At 43.0% G+C, this 20,180-nt stretch overlaps 1 protein-coding gene across 9 annotated transcripts in view; it reads right to left on the bottom strand.

Moving 5' to 3' along the window:
* The window catches only part of LOC141139158 (DNA (cytosine-5)-methyltransferase 3A), a 390,588-nt gene that overhangs the window by 185,544 nt on the left and 184,864 nt on the right, over positions 1-20,180 (bottom strand). For all 9 annotated transcript variants that reach the window (XR_012243729.1, XM_073625034.1, XM_073625036.1 and 6 more), the window contains one exon: positions 3,261-3,609. Coding sequence is in view for 8 of the 9 variants with exons in the window: in XM_073625034.1 (XP_073481135.1) it covers positions 3,261-3,609 (349 nt within the window). In the remaining variant the exon portion in view is untranslated. The remainder of the gene's footprint in view (positions 1-3,260; positions 3,610-20,180) is intronic.

Raw genomic sequence — 20,180 nt, 5'->3', positions numbered from 1 at the left:
AAACGTTCACTCCTGCAAGAGGAAAATCACTTTAAAGTGAACCTGTCGCAAACCTGGGAAAAACAAACTGAGTACATAATTAGGCCTCTTGCACACTGTATTGATGTTTGAGCATCTGCTTTTTTAGTTGTAATTTCAGGCGTTTTTTTTGCAGGTATTTGTGCGTATTTATGCTCAGATTTGCGCAGACCTGCGCACAATACATCCTAGGGAAAATGAATGATTATTTATGCTCGTATGCACGCATTTGTTTGTATTTTGTGCACCGGCGCAAAATATTGACTGTGAACGCAGATTTTGTTTTTTACTCAAGAATATGCAGCGCTTGTTTACGAGCCTATGCGCACAGGCACTTTGGAAACAATGGGCTGCATTTTGGATCAGTAAAAAAAGCTGCTGTACTGAGCAAACTGCAGTGTGCATAAGGCCTTTAGATATGGATTAGCATGAGGAACCCCCTAGTGAAAACCAAAAATCAACACAATCAGCAGATCCAGAGATCTCGAAAGCTGAAGTCACAGAAAATATACGTTTTTTTGTTTCCGCTTAAAATTAGTTCTTCCAACTCCTTTCTCTATCATTTTAAATAAATGAAGGATACAACAGAAAAAGTGAAAACAATCATGATCACTGTAGGTGTTGGGAACGCGGGGTGGGAAGTTTTCCCTTTACATGCCCAAGGATTATAGGAAGCATATGGTGGACTAACAAAGGATATATTTAATAAAAATTAGATTGGCTGCCATAGAAGACTGATTCTACTTCTGTGCTGATGAGTCACTGACCCGCAACAAGGATGTGAATCAAAAGTTTGTGGACGCCTAACTATCACACCTATATAGGCTTGTTGGACATTCCACTCCTAAACCATAGGTATTAATATAGAATCTGCCCTCAACCTTCATTTTTAGCTGCCAAAACAGCCCCATTCTACTGGGAAGGCTTTCCACAAGATTTTGGGGCATGTCTGGGGAATTGTGCCCATTCAGCTAAAACAACATATGTAAGGTCAGTTACTGATGTTGGATAAGAAGACCTGAGGCCAGGGTTCTGCGCAGGATACTCCACAGGGGCATGACAGGGGTGCACATCAAACTCATCAAACTATGCCTCTATGGTGCTGGCTTTGCCACAGGGGCCACGACCATGCTGGAACAGTAAAGTGATATCCACAAACTGTTCCAACAAGGTTGGAGGTGCCCAATTATCTAAAATGTCTTTTTATGTGGTAGCATTAACAGTGCCCTTCAGTGGAAACACCTGAACTCAATCGTCTGGAGGGTTGTCCATATACTTTAAGGTATATACAGTCAGGTCCATAAATATTGGGACATCGACACAATTCTAATCTTTTTGGCTCTATACACCACCACAATGGATTTGAAATGAAACGAACAAGATTTGCTTTAACTGCAGACTTTCAGCTTTAATTTGAGGGTGTTTACATCCAAATCAGGTAAACAGTGTAGGAATTACAACAGTTTGTATATGTGCCTCCCACTTTTTAAGGGAACAAAAGTAATGGGACAGATTAACAATCATCCATCAAACTTTCACTTTTTAATACTTGGTTGCAAATCATAGTACATAGTAGGTGAGGTTGAAAAAAGACACACGTCCATCAAGTCCAACCTATGTGTGTGATTATGTGTCAGTATTACATTACATATCCCTGTATGTTGCGGTCATTCAGGTGATCTTCTTCTTGAAGCTATCAATGCTCCCCGCTGAGACCACCGCCTGTGGAAGAATCCTTTGCAGTCAATTACAGCCTGAAGTCTGGAATGCATAGACATCACCAGACGCTGGGTTTCATCTCTGGTGATGCTCTGCCAGGCCTCTACTGCAACTGTCTTCAGTTCCTGCTTGTTCCTTGGGCATTTTCCCTTCCGTTTTGTCTTCAGCAAGTGAAATGCATGCTCAATCGGATTCAGGTCAGGTAATTGACATGGCCATTGCATAAAATTCCACTTCTTTCCCTTAAAAAACTCTTTGGTTGCTTTCGCAGTATGCTTTGGGTCATTGTCCATCTGCACTGTGAAGCGCCGTCCAATGAGTTCTGAAGCATTTTGCTGAATACGAGCAGATAATATTGCCCGAAACACTTCAGAATTCATCCTGCTGCTTTTGTCAGCAGTCACATCATCAATAAATACAAGAGAACCAGTTCAATTGGCAGCCATACATGCCCACACCATGACACTACCACCACCATGCTTCACTGATGAGGTGGTATGCTTTGGATCATGAGCAGTTCCTTTCCTTCTCCATACTATTCTCTTCCCATAACTCTGGTATAAGTTGATCTTGGTCTCATCTGTCCATAGGACGTTGTTCCAGAACTGTGAAGGCTTTTTTAGATGTTGTTTGGCAAACTAATCTGGCCTTCCTGTTTTTGAGGCTCACCAATGGTTTACATCTTGTGGTGGACCCTCTGTATTCACTCTGGTGAAGTCTGCTCTTGATTGCTGACTTTGACACACATACACCTACCTCTTGGAGAGTGTTCTTGATCTGGCCAACTGTTGTGAAGGGTGTTTTCTTCACCAGGGAAAGAATTCTTTGGTCATCCACCACAGTTGTTTTCCGTGGTCTTCTGGGTCTTACGTTCTTTCTTTTTAAGGATGTTCCAAACAGTTGATTTGGCCACACCTAATATTTTTGCTATCTCTCTGATGGTTTTGTTTTTTCAGCCTAATGATGGCTTGCTTCACTGATAGTGACAGCAACAGATTCCAAATGCAAATAGCACACTTGAAATAAACTCTGGACCTTTTATCTGCTCCTTGTAAATGGGATAATGAGGGAATAACACACACCTGGCCATGGAACAGCTGAGCAGCCAATTGTCCCATTACTTTTGGTCCCTTAAAAAGTGGGAGGCACATATACAAACTGTTGTAATTCCTACACCGTTCACCTGATTTGGATGTAAATACCCTCAAATTAAAGCTGAAAGTCTGCAGTTAAAGTACATTTTGTTTTTTTCATTTAAAATGGTGGTGTATAGAGCCAAAAAGATTAGAATTGTGTCAATGTCCCTATATTTATGGACCTGACTGTAGATAGGTTTGATGGTCAGTTGTTCACAAACTGTTGGCTGTATAGTGTACTACCGTATACTTTTTTCTGACCGTTGATGAGAAGGTACTAAAGCCAGAGGCAGGCAACCAGCACTTTTAGAAGCATTTAACTCAATGATGTGTTACAGCAATAACAGTGAAACACATAATAGACCCCAAGTCACCAGTAACACCTACTTCTCTCTGTGTTGTCCGACAAGCTCCGGCGGCCTCTCTTCTTAGGGGCAGACAGCATGAGCACATCATCGTCCACTTCCTGAGGGTCCAACCCATCGCTCAGGGTACATCGTCCATTCTCTAGCACAGTGTCCCCTTCCAGAAGATCTTCCTGCTCATACTCACACTTCTTCCTCTCGTGCGGACTTTGCTCTGGGCTCCCCCTCTCCGGAGTCGGTATCTCAGGCTTCAGCTGGACGTTGACAGACTCCACTTCTCCGTTGTGCCCAAGGCCCGCGTGGCTGGTGGTTGAGGACATGTGGCACTTAGGGACTGAGGTGAAGTCTTTGGATGCATTGACACTTTCCACCTGTAGGTACAGATACATACAGACAGTCATCTAATGTCAACATTAAAGCCTAATTTATAAAAAGCCAAAACAGATCATTTGCCTTTGTCTTTTTTTCATATAAAGTTTCAACACTTTTGCCTATACACTATATATAAGAGCATTCTACAACAACAGATTTTGAGTCCCACCATGCTATAGTTTCATTACCTGTTCCTGACCGTAGTTTAGTTAATACCTTACATTGTAAGCTCCTTGAGGGCAAGGACTGATGTGAATGTACAATATAGATGTGTAAAGCGCTGCGTAAATTGATGGCGCTATATACAGTAAGTACCTGTAATAAATAAATAATTTTATGGGGTTTTTTAAAACGGGGGGTGTCATCCTGTGGACAGGGTTGTCTTAGATGGAGATGTAGCTAAGATGGACTAAGGGCTCATTCACACCATATGTGTTGGGCTATGCTGGGCAGCCCTGCACATGGACAAGAAAATCTGTTTTATGTCCTATTAGCTTGTGTTCTCATGTGTTAAAGTGCCTTACAATGCATAGCAACGTGCCATAATCTTGTGATTTTTGGGACGTGGTGTGTCAGAAGCACATTGATTTCAATGGGCTGCCTTAAAGTGCTTGTTACCCCAACACTTCATGTTCCTGATATGTGCCTGCTGTACCATATACTTGTATGAGAAAGTCTTCTGTTCTCTTTCTATTGCTTCCTTTGTGTGAAAATCCCTGGTGTTCCTGCCAGTCCCTCTACTTTCCCATAAAAAAAACTGAACACACTAAACAGGAGAGCACAGCATGTTCAGTTCTCTAGTTCTCTAGATATGCTCTCCTCCAATGATCAGACTTTGTCCTGACACACCCATTCACTGGGAAGCTCAATGTACTGTTGTTTCTCCTCCCCAAACTCGTCTGCACCTGAGAACAGTGGGAATGTGATCACTTATAAAAAAAGGGGAAAAAAAAAGGTATTTATATATATATTTTTTTATATCTATACAAAAATGTTTTGCTTTTCATTTCTATTTTAAACTGAATGGGTTGTTTTACAAGATGCTTGCTTAAAATCACTTTAATGCAACCTGCGCTACTGTGTGACATAACATAGTATTATCCTACATGCGGTAATGCACAGCACAAATGCAATGTCCAGAAAAAATGTATTTACTACCATTTTTATTTACAGATCTGAATGCAGCAGCATTGTTCTCAATGATGACATTCACACAGGTGCATAAGCATGCACTGCATTCAGATCTGTAATGCAGAGTCCAAAATTTTTGCATCTGAGGATATGTGTTTTCACAAATGCATTAAAAAAAAAGAAAAGGACAATTTTTACACAATCTATTTACTGATTATTATGCAGAAACCTTTCTCCTGTTCCTGTTCAGTACATTTTTATGACAGTGTTACAGCGGGGCTTTAAGTTTGTATGAAACCCATGCTGCAACACATACATGTGTGTAATACCGCGTACACACGATCGGAAATGCCGCCAGCAAAACTCCGATGAGAGCTTTTTGTCGGAAAATGCGACCATGTGTATGCTCCATCGGTCTTTTGCTAGCGGAATTCCAGCCAGCAAAAGATTGAGAGCATGTTCCCCATTTTTCGGTCGGGAAAGGTTCCTATCCGAAAATGCGTTCGATTGTATGCAATTTGGACGCGCAAAAAATCACGCATGCTCGGAAACAATTTGACGCATGCTCGGAAGCATTGAACTTCATACATTGCAGGCCATTTTTAGGACAGGTGAAAGTGAAGCTTTAATGAGTACTGGTGTACATTGGGCCTTCCAGTTTGTGCCATACGCCCCTTTACCCCCAGAGTCAGAGTGGCACACCATGGAAGTCTTGATTTGTGCACTGAATGATTCAGTTTATGCCAAACACCCTTTAACCCCCAGAGTCAGGGTGGCACATCATGGGTGTCTTGATCTGTGCACTGAGCCATTGAGTTTATGCCATACGCTTTTTTACCCCCAGTGTCAGGGTGGTTGATTTGCCCACTGAGCACATGTGTACATGGCAGAAAATATGCAAATTCCTGTTTAGAGGTATAGTATTAATAATTATGAAGTAAACTGTACGGATTATACCGCAATGAGAAAACCGGAGGAACAGGGACCAGTTTCCCCGGCAACCATGGAGGAAGCGAGGCCTCTCCCTCAGCAGCATCCACTGGCATTAATCAGGCCTCGGCTAAGCATTTCATCTATTATTCAGGAGGCCCAGGGCAGCCGGGTTAAGTGCTGATGGGACTGGTAACCCCCATGTGGCCCATGGCCAAACTCAGCCTGCAAGTGATAGGTGGGCCCCCTGACACAATTCAACATGGCGGCCGTGAAAGGGATTCCCTGACAGGGCCGTCAGATTCAATATCGCAGTAATGAATGAACGAATGAGCTAATGAATGAAAGCTGAGGGATTGTGCGTCTTCCCCCGGGCATCAAATAATCACCGGGGTCCTGTCTTCCAGCCATAGACAAAAACAAGACCGAAATACGGACTGCAATCAGATTTAAGGAACATCAACTAATTAAACGCTGCCCATGGCAACCAACCAGACAGCCAATCAATAGCAACCAATAAAGCAAATAATCAAACTTGTATCAGAGCAACCAAGTAATAGCTATGGCAACAAGCGTACGTCTCCATCTCTACCAAATATTGCCAATAACAGCATATGTTTTACACAGCAACCAGGTATTTCCCATGGCAACTAAGCAACTGATCAGACTTCACTAAAAGCAGTCAATAAGACGTCAACCAAATATTTCCAAGGTAAATAATGTTAATAACAGCTAATTATTAACCTATGGCGACTGAGATGTAACCCATAGAAACCAGAAGTGTAAATCATATCTACAGAAATTCATGACCACTGAATGTTACAATAACAATCGCAGCTAATACCCACAACCAACTTTCACCCATAGCAGCCCACAGCAACCAAAATTTACCAATAGCAACACAATGCAACCCACAGAGCTCCCACCTAACTGGTAACAAAGGACCTACTACCTATGTAGTTAATAGGATCATAAGGATGGGTATTGTTCAAGAGTTTGCCATAGCAACTGAATCTTACTCAAAGCTACCAAAAGCAATCACACATCTTACCCCATAGTAACAGGATTTCAACCAAAGTCAGGGTTGGTGCTACCACTAGGGGCAAACTAGGCAGCCGCCTAGGGCGCACTGCTGCACAGGGCGCCTGTCCGCTGTTGTCCTTACTCTCATCTCTTTGCAGCAAGAAATGAAGTCTCAGCATCAGCAGGCAGCTGCCACTTTGTTCGCACATAGTGCAAGAGGCGCAACGGTGGCAGAGGACTCAGGACTCTGTCTATGTCCCGACTCCCGAATGAATGGAAGCAAGCAAACATCCCCTGCTGCGTGGCTGTGTGCCTCTGATCAGTGACCTGTGATTACTGTCCGTGACATGACCACAGCCAGCCATCTCTGCCCATACGTGATTCCTAATACTGTGTCCCCCCCCCCCGTTGTAGAGGCCACTCTTCCTCATGGCCTGTCCTGAACAAGGCTGGCAGCGTCACTCAAGTGCTATAGCGCCTGGCAGCGGAGCGCCGAGCTTGGTAACAGGTGGAGCCTGCCTGGAGGAGGCACCGAGGCAGGCAGAGTTTAAAATTGTTCCTCACATAGGCACTGGTAGGGTCATGTCATCGGATAGATGCAGAGCAGTCTGCAAAGCCCCAGACCTGGTGAGTGAAATACTGTCACTGTCTGAGATTGCATTATCACAGATTCGTATGTAAATGTATTTGGTTTTTTTAAAGACTGATCTGTCCATGTACTGAGGTGTCGGGTCCCCCTCCCCGCTACCTACCTGGTAGGCAGCATTGATGGGCGCTGGTAGGCTGCATTGATGGGCTGCATTGATGGGCGCTGGTGAGGCTGCATTGATGGGCGCTGGTGAGGCTGCATTGATGGGCGCTGGTGAGGCTGCATTGATGGGCGCTGGTGAGGCTGCATTGATAGGCACTGGTGAGGCTGCATTGATAGGCACTGGTGAGGCTGCATTTGATGAGCACTGGTGAGGCTGCATTTATGGGCACTGGTAGGCTGCATTGATGGGCGCTGGTGAGGCTGCACTGATGGGCACTGGTGAGGCTGCATTGATGGGCACTGGTAGGCTGCATTGATGGGCACTGGTAGGCTGCATTTGATGGGCACTGGTAGGCTGCATTTGATGGCCGCTTCATTAAAAAGGTGGGGTATACATGGGCATGGCAAAGGGGGTGGAGTCAGGGGTGGGGCCAAGGGGGGTGGCAAAATTAGGTTTCGCCTAGGGTGTCCAAAATCCTTGCACCAGCCCTGACCAAAGTATATTAACAACCAAATGCAAAGTATAACAATCAAATGCAACCTATATCAATCATAACTTACCTAAAGGCTCAAACGAGCAGGACCCTCTGATTCCTTCTGTATTGAATTGTATTGTATTATTGAATTGTAGTGTAAATGTACTATTTGCCCTAACGTTGTAAAGAGCTGCGCAAACTGTTGGCGCTATATAAATCCTGTATAATAATAATAATAATAATAATAATAATAATAATATTATAGCAATAACATGTTATCCATAGCAGCCAAATAATAGAATGCTACCAATAACAAATATTAATCACAGCAATTAGAGATTTACCTATAGCAACAGAAGTTTGCTTAAAGAATCGTGCTACCCATAGTAACAATAACAGAAACAATACCACGCCAATCATTTTATACCTAATGTTACACATAGCAACCAACCATGTTACAGTAATTAAAAACTACCCACAGTGATTGGATGTTATACATATCAAACTGATGCTAGCCGTAGTAAGTACAGTACATGTTCCAACTAACAATTAAATATTACCTATAAAGAGTATAGCAATGGATAGTTCCGAGCAGCAAATGAATGTCACCCCTAGCAACCAGATGCTACCAAAGGAAACCACATTCTACTCAGAGCAATCAAGTTCCCATAGCAACCTAATGTTACCCATACTAACCAAAAGCACTCCCTGGCAATCAGATGATATATATATATATATATATATATATATATATATATATATATATATATATATATATATATATATATATATATATATATATATATATATATATATATATATCAAACTCATGGTACTTATAGCAACTCCTAACAATTAAAAATTACCTATAATTCATAGCAATGGATAGTTCCCTATGGCAACCAAATGTCACTCCTAGAAACCAGATGCTACCCAGAGCAACCACATTTTACCCTGGGCAATTGTATTTCCACAGCAACCAGAAGCAACCAAATATAACTACATTCTACCCAGAAAAATCGTATGATCCCACTGCAGTGTTAACATAGCAACCAGATGCTACCCAGAGCAACCACATTTTACCCAGAGCAGTCATGTGTTTCATGACTACTCAAGACAACTGTGTTCTCATAGCAACCAGATGCCAGCTAAAGCAACCACATTCTACTTAGAGAAATTGTGTGTTCCCATAGCAACCAGTTGATATCCAGAGCAACCACATTCTAACCAGAGAAATCATGTGTTCCCATAGCAACCAGATGCTACCCAGAGCAATCCCATTCTAACCAGAGCAATCATGTGTTCCTACAATAACCAGATACAACCCAGGGCAACCAGGTGTTCTTATAGTAACCAGATGCAACCTAGAGCAACCATATTCTACCCAAAGAAACTGTTTCCATAGCAGCCAGATGCTAGCCATAGCAACCACATTCTACCCAGAGCAATCTTGGGTTCCCATAGCAACCAGACGCTAACCTGAGCAACCGCATATATGTGTTCCCATGGCAACCAGATGCAACACATTCTAACCAGAGCATCCCTGTGTTCCCACAGTAACCATATGCAACCCAGATCAACTACATTCTACCCAGAGCAATCATGTTTTCCCATAGCAACTAGATGCAACCCAGAGCAATCATGTGTTCACATAGCAACCAGATGCATCCTGGAGCAATTATATTCTACTCAGAACAGTTGTGTGTTCCCATAGCAACCAGTTGCTATCCTAAGTAACCATATGATACCCTTAGTAAATAAGTTACCCATAGCAACCATTACCCATATCAACTTTAAGGCAGTGAAATGGAGTCTCGTTGCCAGCGATATGGTTGTGGATAACCTCATGTTAGGACAGGCTGAACAAGCTCAAGCTCTTAGCTGTAGCAAAAATGATATTTATATAACAGTGCCCTAATGCTGGTAATGTAAGGCTGGCGGGCCCCCGGGCCTCAGCCCAGTGTACACTTTATTCAGTAACTCGGGGGGGGGGGGGGGGCTGGTAGAGGGATTAGAAGATTGGAAGCAATCCTCTGGAGTGTGACACCTGTAATAATAACTTACAATGATTTATTTTACATGTTACTAGAAGGATTGCTTTATGATGACAGACTCAGCTCATAAAAAGATGATGTCACTTTACAGCATATCCTGACTACTGCAATTATCTGCCTTCCAGCCAAAGCTCCCGCTATTAACCCCCGCCCTCCCCAGGTAGAATGTGATTTAAAGAAGAACTCAAGGATGAAGAGTGTCAGCAGTAATCTCACACAGCAATAAATGATGCCTTTTTAGGTTACATTAGTTAATACATTTTAGGCTGTATAGCAACTTTATTCAAAAAGTAGTATTTTCCATAATTTTTGCGGATTTGGAAATCTTTGGAGATCAGATATTGCGGTTTGCACCCTTGCATAAAGACTGCAGAGATAAGCTCAGTTAGCCTTGAAGGGATTCTGCTCATTTTGATTGGATCAGATCCTTTTGCCTATATACTTAAGATGACAGATCTCTCATTTTTAGGAAATGAATATGTTGAAGGAGTGTGTCTGATTGATATTGTCTCCCTTGGAATCAGTTGGAGCTGCAGGTGCCTGCAAGCGCTTCCCCTGCCACTCTCCATCTGAGCGTTTGTGTTTGTGGGACCACAATGACCTGATAGAGGGAGTCAAAATGTTCCTGCAACATCCAACCACCTTCTCCAGTCTATGGGCACTAACAGACTGGAACTGGGAGAAGGGAGCAAGAAGCAAAGCCTGTAAATGGAATGAGAAAATATGGCTGCACCCATATGCATCTATAATTGTGCACTATACACAGTAACAAGGCTTTTAAGAATGTTAAGAAGGAAGCAGCTCCTGCATGTAAAATAAGCAAATAAGTCTACACTCATGTACGTCTAAAATTGCACACTTTATACAGAAACAGGGCTTTAAAACTTTAGGGGAGCAGGAAGCAGAACCTGAATATGGAATAATCAAATCTGGCTGTACCGGTATCTCACAAAAGTGAGTACACCCCTCACATTTTTGTAAATATTCTATTATATCTTTTCATGTGACAACACTGAAGAAATGACACTTTGCTACAATGTAAAGTAGTGAGTGTACAGCTTGTATAACAGTGTAAATTTGCTTTTCTCTCAAAATAACTCAACACACAGCCATTAATATCTAAATCGCTTGCAACAAAAGTGAGTACACCCCTAAGTGAAAATGTCCAAGTTGGGCCCAATTAGCCATTTTCCCTCCCCAGTGTTTTTATTACAAGGTCTCAGGTGTTAATGGGGAGCAGGTATGTTAAATTTGGTGTTATCGCTCTCACTCTCTCATACTGGTTACTGAAAGTTCAAAAAGAATGCTCTACATAAAGATGGCCTAGCTGCAGCACGGTGGCCAAGACCATACAGCGGTTTACCAGGTCAACCAAAGAAGTTGAGTGCACGTGCTTGTCTTTGGGAAATAGACGTATGAGTGTCAGCCTGTCTGTGCTCAGACCATACGCCTCACACTGCATCAAATTGGTCTGCATGACTGTCATCCCAGAAGGAAGCCTCTTCTAAAGATGATGCACAAGGAAGCCCACATACAGTTTGCTGAAGAAAAGCAGACTAAGGACATGAATTACTGGAACCATATCCTGTGGTCTCAAGAGACCAAGATAAACATATTTGGTTCAGATGGTGTCAAGCGTGTGTGGCGGCAACCGGGTGAGGAGTACAAAGACAAGTGTGTCTTGCCTACAGTCAGGCATGGTGGTAGGGGCGTCATGGTCTGGAGCTGCATGAGTGCTGCAGGCACTGGGGAGCTACAGTTCATTGAAGGAACCATGATTGCATGTAGTGTGACATACTGAAACAGAGCATGAGCCCTCCCTTCAAAAACTAGGCCTCAAGGCAGTATTCCAACATGATAACGACCCCAAACACACCTCCAAGACGACAACTGCCTTTCTAAAGAAGCTGATTGTAAAGGTGATGGACTGGCCAAGCATGTCTCCAGACCTAAACCCTATTGAGCATCTGTGGGGCATCCTCAAACGGAAGGTGGAGGAGCACAAGGTCTCCAACATCCACCAGCTCCGTGATGTTGTCATGGAGGAGTGGAAGAGGACTCCAGTGGCAACCTGTGAAGCTCTGGTGAACTCCATGCCCAAGAGGGTTAGGGCAGTGCTGGGAAATAATGGTGGCCACGCAAAATATTAACACTTTGGGCCCAATTTGGACATTTTCACTTAGGGGTGTACTCACTTTTGTTGCCAGCGGTTTAGACATTAATGGCTGTGTGTTGAGTTATTATGAGGAGACAGCAAATTTACACTGTTATAAAAGCTGTGCACTCACTACTTTACATTGTAGCAAAGTGTAATTTCTTCCGTGTTTTCAAATGAAAAGATATAATAAAATATTTACAAAAACGTGAGAGGTGTACTCACTTTTGTGAGATACTGTACATCTAGAATTACACACCATATACAGAAACAGCTTTAAAAAAAGGAAGCAGAAAGCAGAGCCTGAATCTGAAATAAGCAAATCTGGCTGTAACCATGTACATCTACAATTGCATACTATATACTGTAATAAGGCATTTTGGGGTTGATTTACTAAAACTGGAGCATGCTAAATCTGGTGCAGCTCTCCAATCAGGTTCCAGGTTTTTCACCTCATTCACATTGAATTGCGGCTTTGAAATCGTGCAACCTCATCTGAAATTGCACAAATTCATAGCCGTACGTCAGTGCGACTTTGCGACTTCAGTTACGATTTGGAAGTCATCTGTGCGGCTTCATGCAAAGAGGTCTATCCAAGTCGCACCCAAAATCAGCAAAAGTAGTGCAGTAACTACTTTTTTCAAATCAATTCGGCACCGCAAAGTCAGCGTCGCACCAATTTGAACAGTGCCGTTGCTGACTTGTCATGTGACTTAAGTCGCTCCGGTGTGAACAGGGGCTTATTGTCAAAGCTTAATTGAACAAGCTGAGGTTAGAAGCTGATTGGCTACCATGCACAACTGCACCGGATTCTGAGTGCTCCAGTTTTAGTAAATCCTTTATGAGAGCAGGAAACTGAGCCTGTATATGGAATAAACAAATATGGTTGTGCCCACGGATATCTATAACTGAACACTATGCATGGTAACATAGCTTTTAAAATGTTAAGAGAGCAGGAAGCACAGCCTGCATTTGGAATAAGTACATCTATAATTGCACACAACACTAAAACAAAGCTTTTAAAATGTTTATATTAAAGGGAAGTGTAGTAAGTGTAATAAAGAAAACATACAATAATAGGTAGTAACACAAATTAAGTATCAAGCAAAATGAATTCCATCTACATTCTTTCCTGACCTAATAAGCAGATCTGATCCTGGCTCTCCAGAAAGTTTTGGGTTTGTCTCTTGGTACAAACTGCCAATCATCATGTATACAGTGCTGTTCCCAGTAGCCCCAAGAGGGAAACAGTACCTACTGTGGCTTTTTTTTTTATTATTGCATTTCTTTTTTTTAAATTTCTTTTTTTACCAACATGGTAGCCGAATTAGAAAAAAAATTGTATATACCTCATTTTCAGTCTCCTTTCAAAGAGATATCTATGATTCTTGCTTTCCTGCTGTGGTTAGTGGTTCCATCTGCTAACCCCTTCGTCAGTACAGGGTCCTGTAGGGAGGTAGGAGTTAGGAGAGGGAACCACCAAGCTTAGCGGGGGACAGATTCTGAAGGTTCTTTAGCTGGTGGTCTTAGATTGGCTTTCGCAACTTAGCAGCAGAAGAGACAAATTTTATCTTTGCAAAGAATAGTTTTTGTCAGTTTTAAGTGTCAGAGCAGTTTCAAGGAGAACCTACAGGTTTCATTACTATAAATTACTAGTAGATTTCCTTTGCCTGCCAATCACCAATGTATTCTGAATTGTACACCGAGAGCCACACATGCATCAGATGCTGGGAGTAAGTGCTGGGTGTCGGGATCAAGTAGTTCCCTGTGCATTACTGGGAGTTTCTGTAAACAATTTTGGCCCTGCCAATCAAGATGGCTGAAAACTCCTGAGCCCAGAAGAAAATGGGGAGAAGATGGAAGCCCCCTCTGTAAGATGGTGGGAATAAGTGTCCGGACAAAGTAATGCCCATGCAGATACACAGGAGGTACATCATTTGAGAACCAGCCCCAGTAAGAAGACAGAAGGGAGAAAACCCAGAAGAAGATGGTGAGAAGAAAGAAACGCCATCTGTAAGATACTGGGAGTAAGTGACAGGTTTTGGGATGAAGTCATTCCTGTGCGCATGCCTGGGAGTTTCTGTACACTATTTTGGCCAATCAAGACAGCTGAAAACTCCTAAATCCAGAAGAAGATGGGGAGTAGATGATAGTCCCATCTGCTGGAAGAAAGTGCAGGGGCGAAGTCTCATCCATGTACATGCAAGGAAGTTACTTCATCTGAGGTCCGGCCAATGAGGAAGACAGAAGATGACGGACCCAGAAGAAGATAGGGAGAAGATTGAACTGCCATCTGTAAGATGCTGGGAGTAGGTACTGGCATGAAGTAACGCCCATGCGCATTCAGCATGAGAGTTACATCATCTGAGGCCAAGCACCTAGGAGGAAGACAGAAGATGACGGACCCAAAAAAAGATGGGGAGAAGATGGAAGTGCCATCTGTAAGGTGGTAGGATGAAGTAACACCCATGCACATGCAAGAGAGTTACATCATCGGAGGCCCAGCTTATGAAGAAGACAGAAGATGCTGGGAGTAAGTGTCGGGTGTCGGGATGAAGTCATTCATCCTGGCACAACCAATCATGATAGCCAAAACTCCTAAACCCTGTAGAACATGGGGGGGGAAGATGGAAGTGTTATCTGTAAAATGCTGGCAGTAAGTGCCAGGTGTCAGGATGAAGTAATTCCGATATGCATGTGCAGGAGTTATGTCATCCCGACCCAGCCAATCAAACTCCTGAACCCAGAAGAAATGGGCAGAAGATAGCAGCTCCATCTGTAAGAAGCTGGGAGTAAGTGCTGGGAAGAAGTAACAAGTGCAAGCATGGGAGTTGTGTCATCTGTGGCCCAGGTGATAAGCAAGACAGAAGATGACAGACCCAGAAGAAGACGCAGAGTAGATGGCAGCGGTGGTGAGGAGAAGAGCAGACCTGGCATCAGTGGAGATAGCTCTGGGGGATGAAAGAACCTAAAGCTCTGTTTTAAAAATAAAAAAGTTTTCTCGCTCCCCCAGCCCTCTGCCTCTTCCAGAGAAAACTTGTGTTTGCAGAATCCTTACCTGCTGTCAGTCAGATCCAACATTTAATCTGTTATCTCAGTCCTTGTCCCCAGGCTATGCTTTGATGTGTGAGCTGGAGGGATAGAGTATAACATTCAAGCTGTCAGCACTGAAATCCTGGGGAGGAACAGGTGTATGAGGGGGTAAAGTCAGGACACACTGTGCTCTATTAGAGGGGTCAGGCTTGAGCAATCCATTGAACTACAACTCTCTGCAAGACCTGGCAGCCTACTACTACACACTATGATAACTAGCACCTTTAAGAACAATAGTTAACCCATGTACATGCGTTGACATACATTAAAAGGCCCTATATATGGGCCCTATTCATACCCATGTGTGCGCCGATGGGTGTTTTTATTTAGCCCTCAACTGCGTCCACAAGCCAAAAAACACACCCGATTTATTATATTCCAGCCACTATATTTTTTATCTCATGCATTGCAAGGGGAAGGTGCCGTTGTTTCCTCTGTGCATGCATATTGCCACTGAAAATAAAGGCAACCTGTGTATACAGTACATCGTTCTAGTACACTAGCATAGGCATAGGTAGACAAAATAACGGGCAGCACAGTGGCTCAATGGTTAGTACTTTTGCCTTGCGGCAAATAATTCAATTTTAGTTTCATCTGACCAGAACACCCTTTTTCATGTGGCCTCTTCAAGGTGCGTTCTGGGTAAAGCTCAGTGGTGACTGCATGTGGCCTTTCTTAAGGAGTGGCTTTCTTCTTGCAACCCTCCCATATGTAGCGCTGCCCCCGCAGGATCCTCTTAAGTATGTTTGTTGCGGACTCTGCCTCTCAACCCCAATAACAGTCTCTGCCCCTCTTGGCACACCTGGTAATAGTGTAAGTGCAATGACCAATGAGAAACACACACCTTATGATAAAACACAGAAATTGTCTTTACTGCACTATTTCTTTGGAAAAGTAACAGACAGTAACAGTACATACAGTATTTCACAAAAGTGAGTATACCCCTTACATTTTTGTAAATACTTTATTATATCTTTTCATGTGACAACACTGAAGAAATGACACTTTGCTACAATGTAAAGTAGTGAGTGTACAGCTTGTATAACAGTGTAAATTTACTGTCCCCTCAAAATAACTCAACACACAGCCAATAATGTCTAAACCACTGGCAACAAAAGTGAGTACACCCCTAAGTGAAAATGTCCAAACTGGGCCCAAAGTGTCAATATTTTGTGTAGCCACCATTATTCTCCAGCACTGCCTTAACCCTCTTGGGCATGGAGTTCACCAGAGCTTCACAGGTTGCCACTGGAGTCTTCTTCCACTCCTTCATGACACATCATGGAGTTGGTGGATGTTAGAGACCTTGCGTTCCTCCACTTTCCGTTTGAGGATGCCCCACAGACGCTCAATAGGGTTTAGGTCTGGAGATATGCTTGGCCAGTCCATCACCTTTACAACCAGTTTCTTTAGCAAGGCAGTGGTCGTCTTGGGGTCGTTATGTTGGAATACTGCCCTGTGGCCCAGTCTCTGAAGGGAGGGGATCATACTCTGCTTCAGTATGTCACAGTACATGTTGGCATTCATGGTTCCCTCAATGAACTGTAGCTCCCCAGTGCCGGCAGCACTCATGCAGCCCCAGACCATGACACTCCCACCACCATGCTTGACTGTAGGCAAGGCACACTTGTCTTTGTACTCCTCACCTGGTTGCCGCCACACACGCTTGACACCATCTGTACCAAATAAGTTTATCTTGGTCTCATCAGACCACAGGACATGGTTCCAGTAATCCATGTCCTTAGTCTGCTTGTCTTCAACAAACTGTTTACGGGCTTTCTTGTGCATCATCTTTAGAAGAGGCTTCCTTCTGGAACGACAGCCATGCAGACCAATTTGATGCAGTGTGTGGCGTATGGTCTGAGCACTCACAGGCTGACCCCCCCACTCCTTCAATCTCTGCAGCAATGCTGGCAGCACTCATACGTCTATTACCCAAAGACAACCTCTGGATATGACATTGAGCATGTGCACTCAACTTCTTTGGTCGACCATGGTGAGGCCTGTTCTGAGTGGAACTTATCCTGTTAAACCACTGTATGGTCTTGGCCACCATGCTGCAGCTCAGTTTTAGAGCCTTGGCAATCTTCTTCTAGCCTAGGCCAGTGATAGCGAACCTTGGCACCCCAGATGTTTTGGAACTACATTTCCCATGATGCTCATGCACTCTGCAGTGTAGTTGAGCATCATGGGAAATGTAGTTCCAAAACATCTGGAGTGCCAAGGTTCGCTATCACTGGCCTATGCCATCTTGATGTAGAGCAACATTTTTTTCAGATCCTCAGAGTTCTTTGCCATGAGGTGCCATGTTGAACTTCCAGTGACCAGTATGACAGAGTGAGAGCGATAACACCAAATTTAACACACCTGCTCCCCATTCACACCCGAGACCTTGTAACACTAACGAGTCACATGACACCGGGAAGGAAAAATGGCTAATTGGGCCCAATTTGGACATTTTCACTTAGGGGTGTACTCTTTTTTGTTGCCAGCGGTATAGACATTAATGGCTGTGTGTTGAGTTATTTTGAGGGGACAGCAAATTTACACTGTTATACAAGCTGTACACTCACTACTTTACATTGTAGCAAAGTGTCATTTCTTCAGTGTTGTCACATGAAAAGGTATAATAAAATATTTACAAACATGTGAGGGGTGTACTCATTTTTGTGAGATACTGTATATTCAAATATACCACTGGAGAGCAATAACTGAGATTAAGAGCAATACAGATCAATACTATATTCAGGTTGCTTTCAGGGCATTCCAAACCGGAGAATAACCCCAAGAGCAGAGGCACACTTAAATAAATAAATTACAATATGACACTTTATATTGGATTGGTTACTTTTACTCAAATGTTGCTCTATGAGTCCAGGCAGGAGGAGAGCAGAAGACTGACATTCTTTATGTCAGACGTCTCTCTTCTGCCTCCTGACTCCACAGGCCCAACTACAAACACTGTATTCAAATCAACATTCAATGGATTAGCTTCCCAGATAAACTGTCCCGCTGCATATACAGAGCCCTGAGTATGTGTGTGCGGGCCCATGTGGCACTAGTAGCTTCAGTCCCTTTGAAGAAAGATGACGCTTAGTATCTTCAGCTAGCCACTCTTGTTGGTGCACTTAAACTCCTGAATAGCAAGGCCAAACAACACAACTGGCCCAGGATCTTCCTCAGCAAAAGTGAAAGGAAAATGGTGTCTGTATACAGTGTCTCTGTATCTGAATGGCCTTGTGTCCTGCGGCACTACAGGTGTCAGCAAGGTGACTAAGAACAATGATGTCTGTATACAGTGTCCATACAACTCTATCTGTGTGCAGTGTCCTTGTTTCCTGCAAATGGAAGAAATTTGATTTTTAAAATTTTTAATTGGATATGTTTTATAGCAGGAAGTAAAAAAAATATTGTTTATTTTTTCAAACTTGTCAGTCTTTTTTTGTTTATAGTGCAAAAATAAAAACAGCAGAGGTGATCAAATACCACCAAAATTGAGCTCTATTTGTGGGGGAAAAAAAGGACATACATTATTTGGGTACAGTGTCGAACGACCGTGCAATTGTAAGTTAAAGTAACGCAGTACCGTATTGCAAAAAATGGCCTGGTCATGAAGGGGGGTAAATATTCCTGGTGTCAAGTTGTTAAAGAGGAGCGGGGGAGGAGGCCTTAAAGGGGAACTTCCCCTTTTGGGTGGAGTTTTGCTTTAAATGAATCATCTTTGGGGTCCTTCTAGTAAAATGTACCTGTTACTATTCCTGGAGTATTTCGTTTTTTTCTAAAAAAAAAAGTACCATTTTCACATTTCAGATGTCTTTAGGTCAGTCATGTGCCACGTCCTCTTCAATTTTGGATTTTTTTCTGGCGGTGGTGGTCTTCCATGATGACATTAGTGCCTCTATCTGCATCACTGTATGAGAAGTGCAGGGAGATGTCCATTGCTCCCTGCACTCACAGGTTGCCCTCAGCATCATTCAGCCCAGAAAACTGAGGATATGAATTACTGCAAGGGGAGCACCAGAGAGGAGGTAAGTTCTACATTAACTACTTCAGCCCTGGAAGATTTCCCCCCTTAATGATCAGGCCATTTTTTGGGATACGGCACTGCGTCGCTTTAACTGACAATTGCGCTGTCGTGCGACGCTGTACCCAAACAAAATTGACCTCCTTTTTTTCCCACAAATAGAGCTTTCTTTTGGTGGTATTTTTTGTGCTATAAACAAAGAAAGACTGTCCATTTTGAAAAAAAAAAAAACAATATTTTTTACTTTTTGCTAGAATAAATATCCCAAAAAAATTAAAAAAACAAAAACAAATTTCTTCATCAGTTTAGACCAATATCTATTCTACATATTTTTGGTTAAAAAAAAAAAAAAAAAATCGCAATAAGCGTATATTGATTGGTTTGCGCAAAAGCTATAGCATCTACAAAATAGGGGAGAGATTTATGGCATTTTTATTTATTTTTTTTTCTAGTAATGGCAGCGATCATTGATTTTTAGCAGGACTACGACATTGCGGAAGACAGATCGGACACCTAACTGACATTTTTTACGCTTTTTTGGGAACCAGTGACATCATTACAGTAATCAGTGCTAAAAATATGCAGTTATTGTACTAATGACACTCACAGGGAAGGGATTAAAATGAGGGGCGATCAAGGGGTTAAATGTGTTCCCTAACTGTGTGTTCGACTGTGTGACTGGGGAAACACACAGATCCTTCTTCCTGCATAGCAGAAAGACAGGATCTGTGTGATCTCCCCTGTCAGAATGGAGATTTGCCTTGTGTACACAGGCAGATCCCGTTCTGTCACTGCTGAGAACGATCGTGGGAGGCCAGCGGAAATCGAGTGTGCCCCACCCGCTGATTGGCTCCCCCGCTGGGCAGGGGGCGCGCACGCCCACAAATCGCTGTGTACAAACCAACGGCGATTTGCGGGATCCAGCCACAATGC

This window comes from Aquarana catesbeiana, linkage group LG04, assembly GCF_042186555.1.
Source record: "Aquarana catesbeiana isolate 2022-GZ linkage group LG04, ASM4218655v1, whole genome shotgun sequence".
Lineage (NCBI taxonomy): Eukaryota > Metazoa > Chordata > Amphibia > Anura > Ranidae > Aquarana > Aquarana catesbeiana.
Note: the sequence above shows the minus strand (reverse complement) of the source record. Positions and strands in the feature narration are given on the sequence as shown.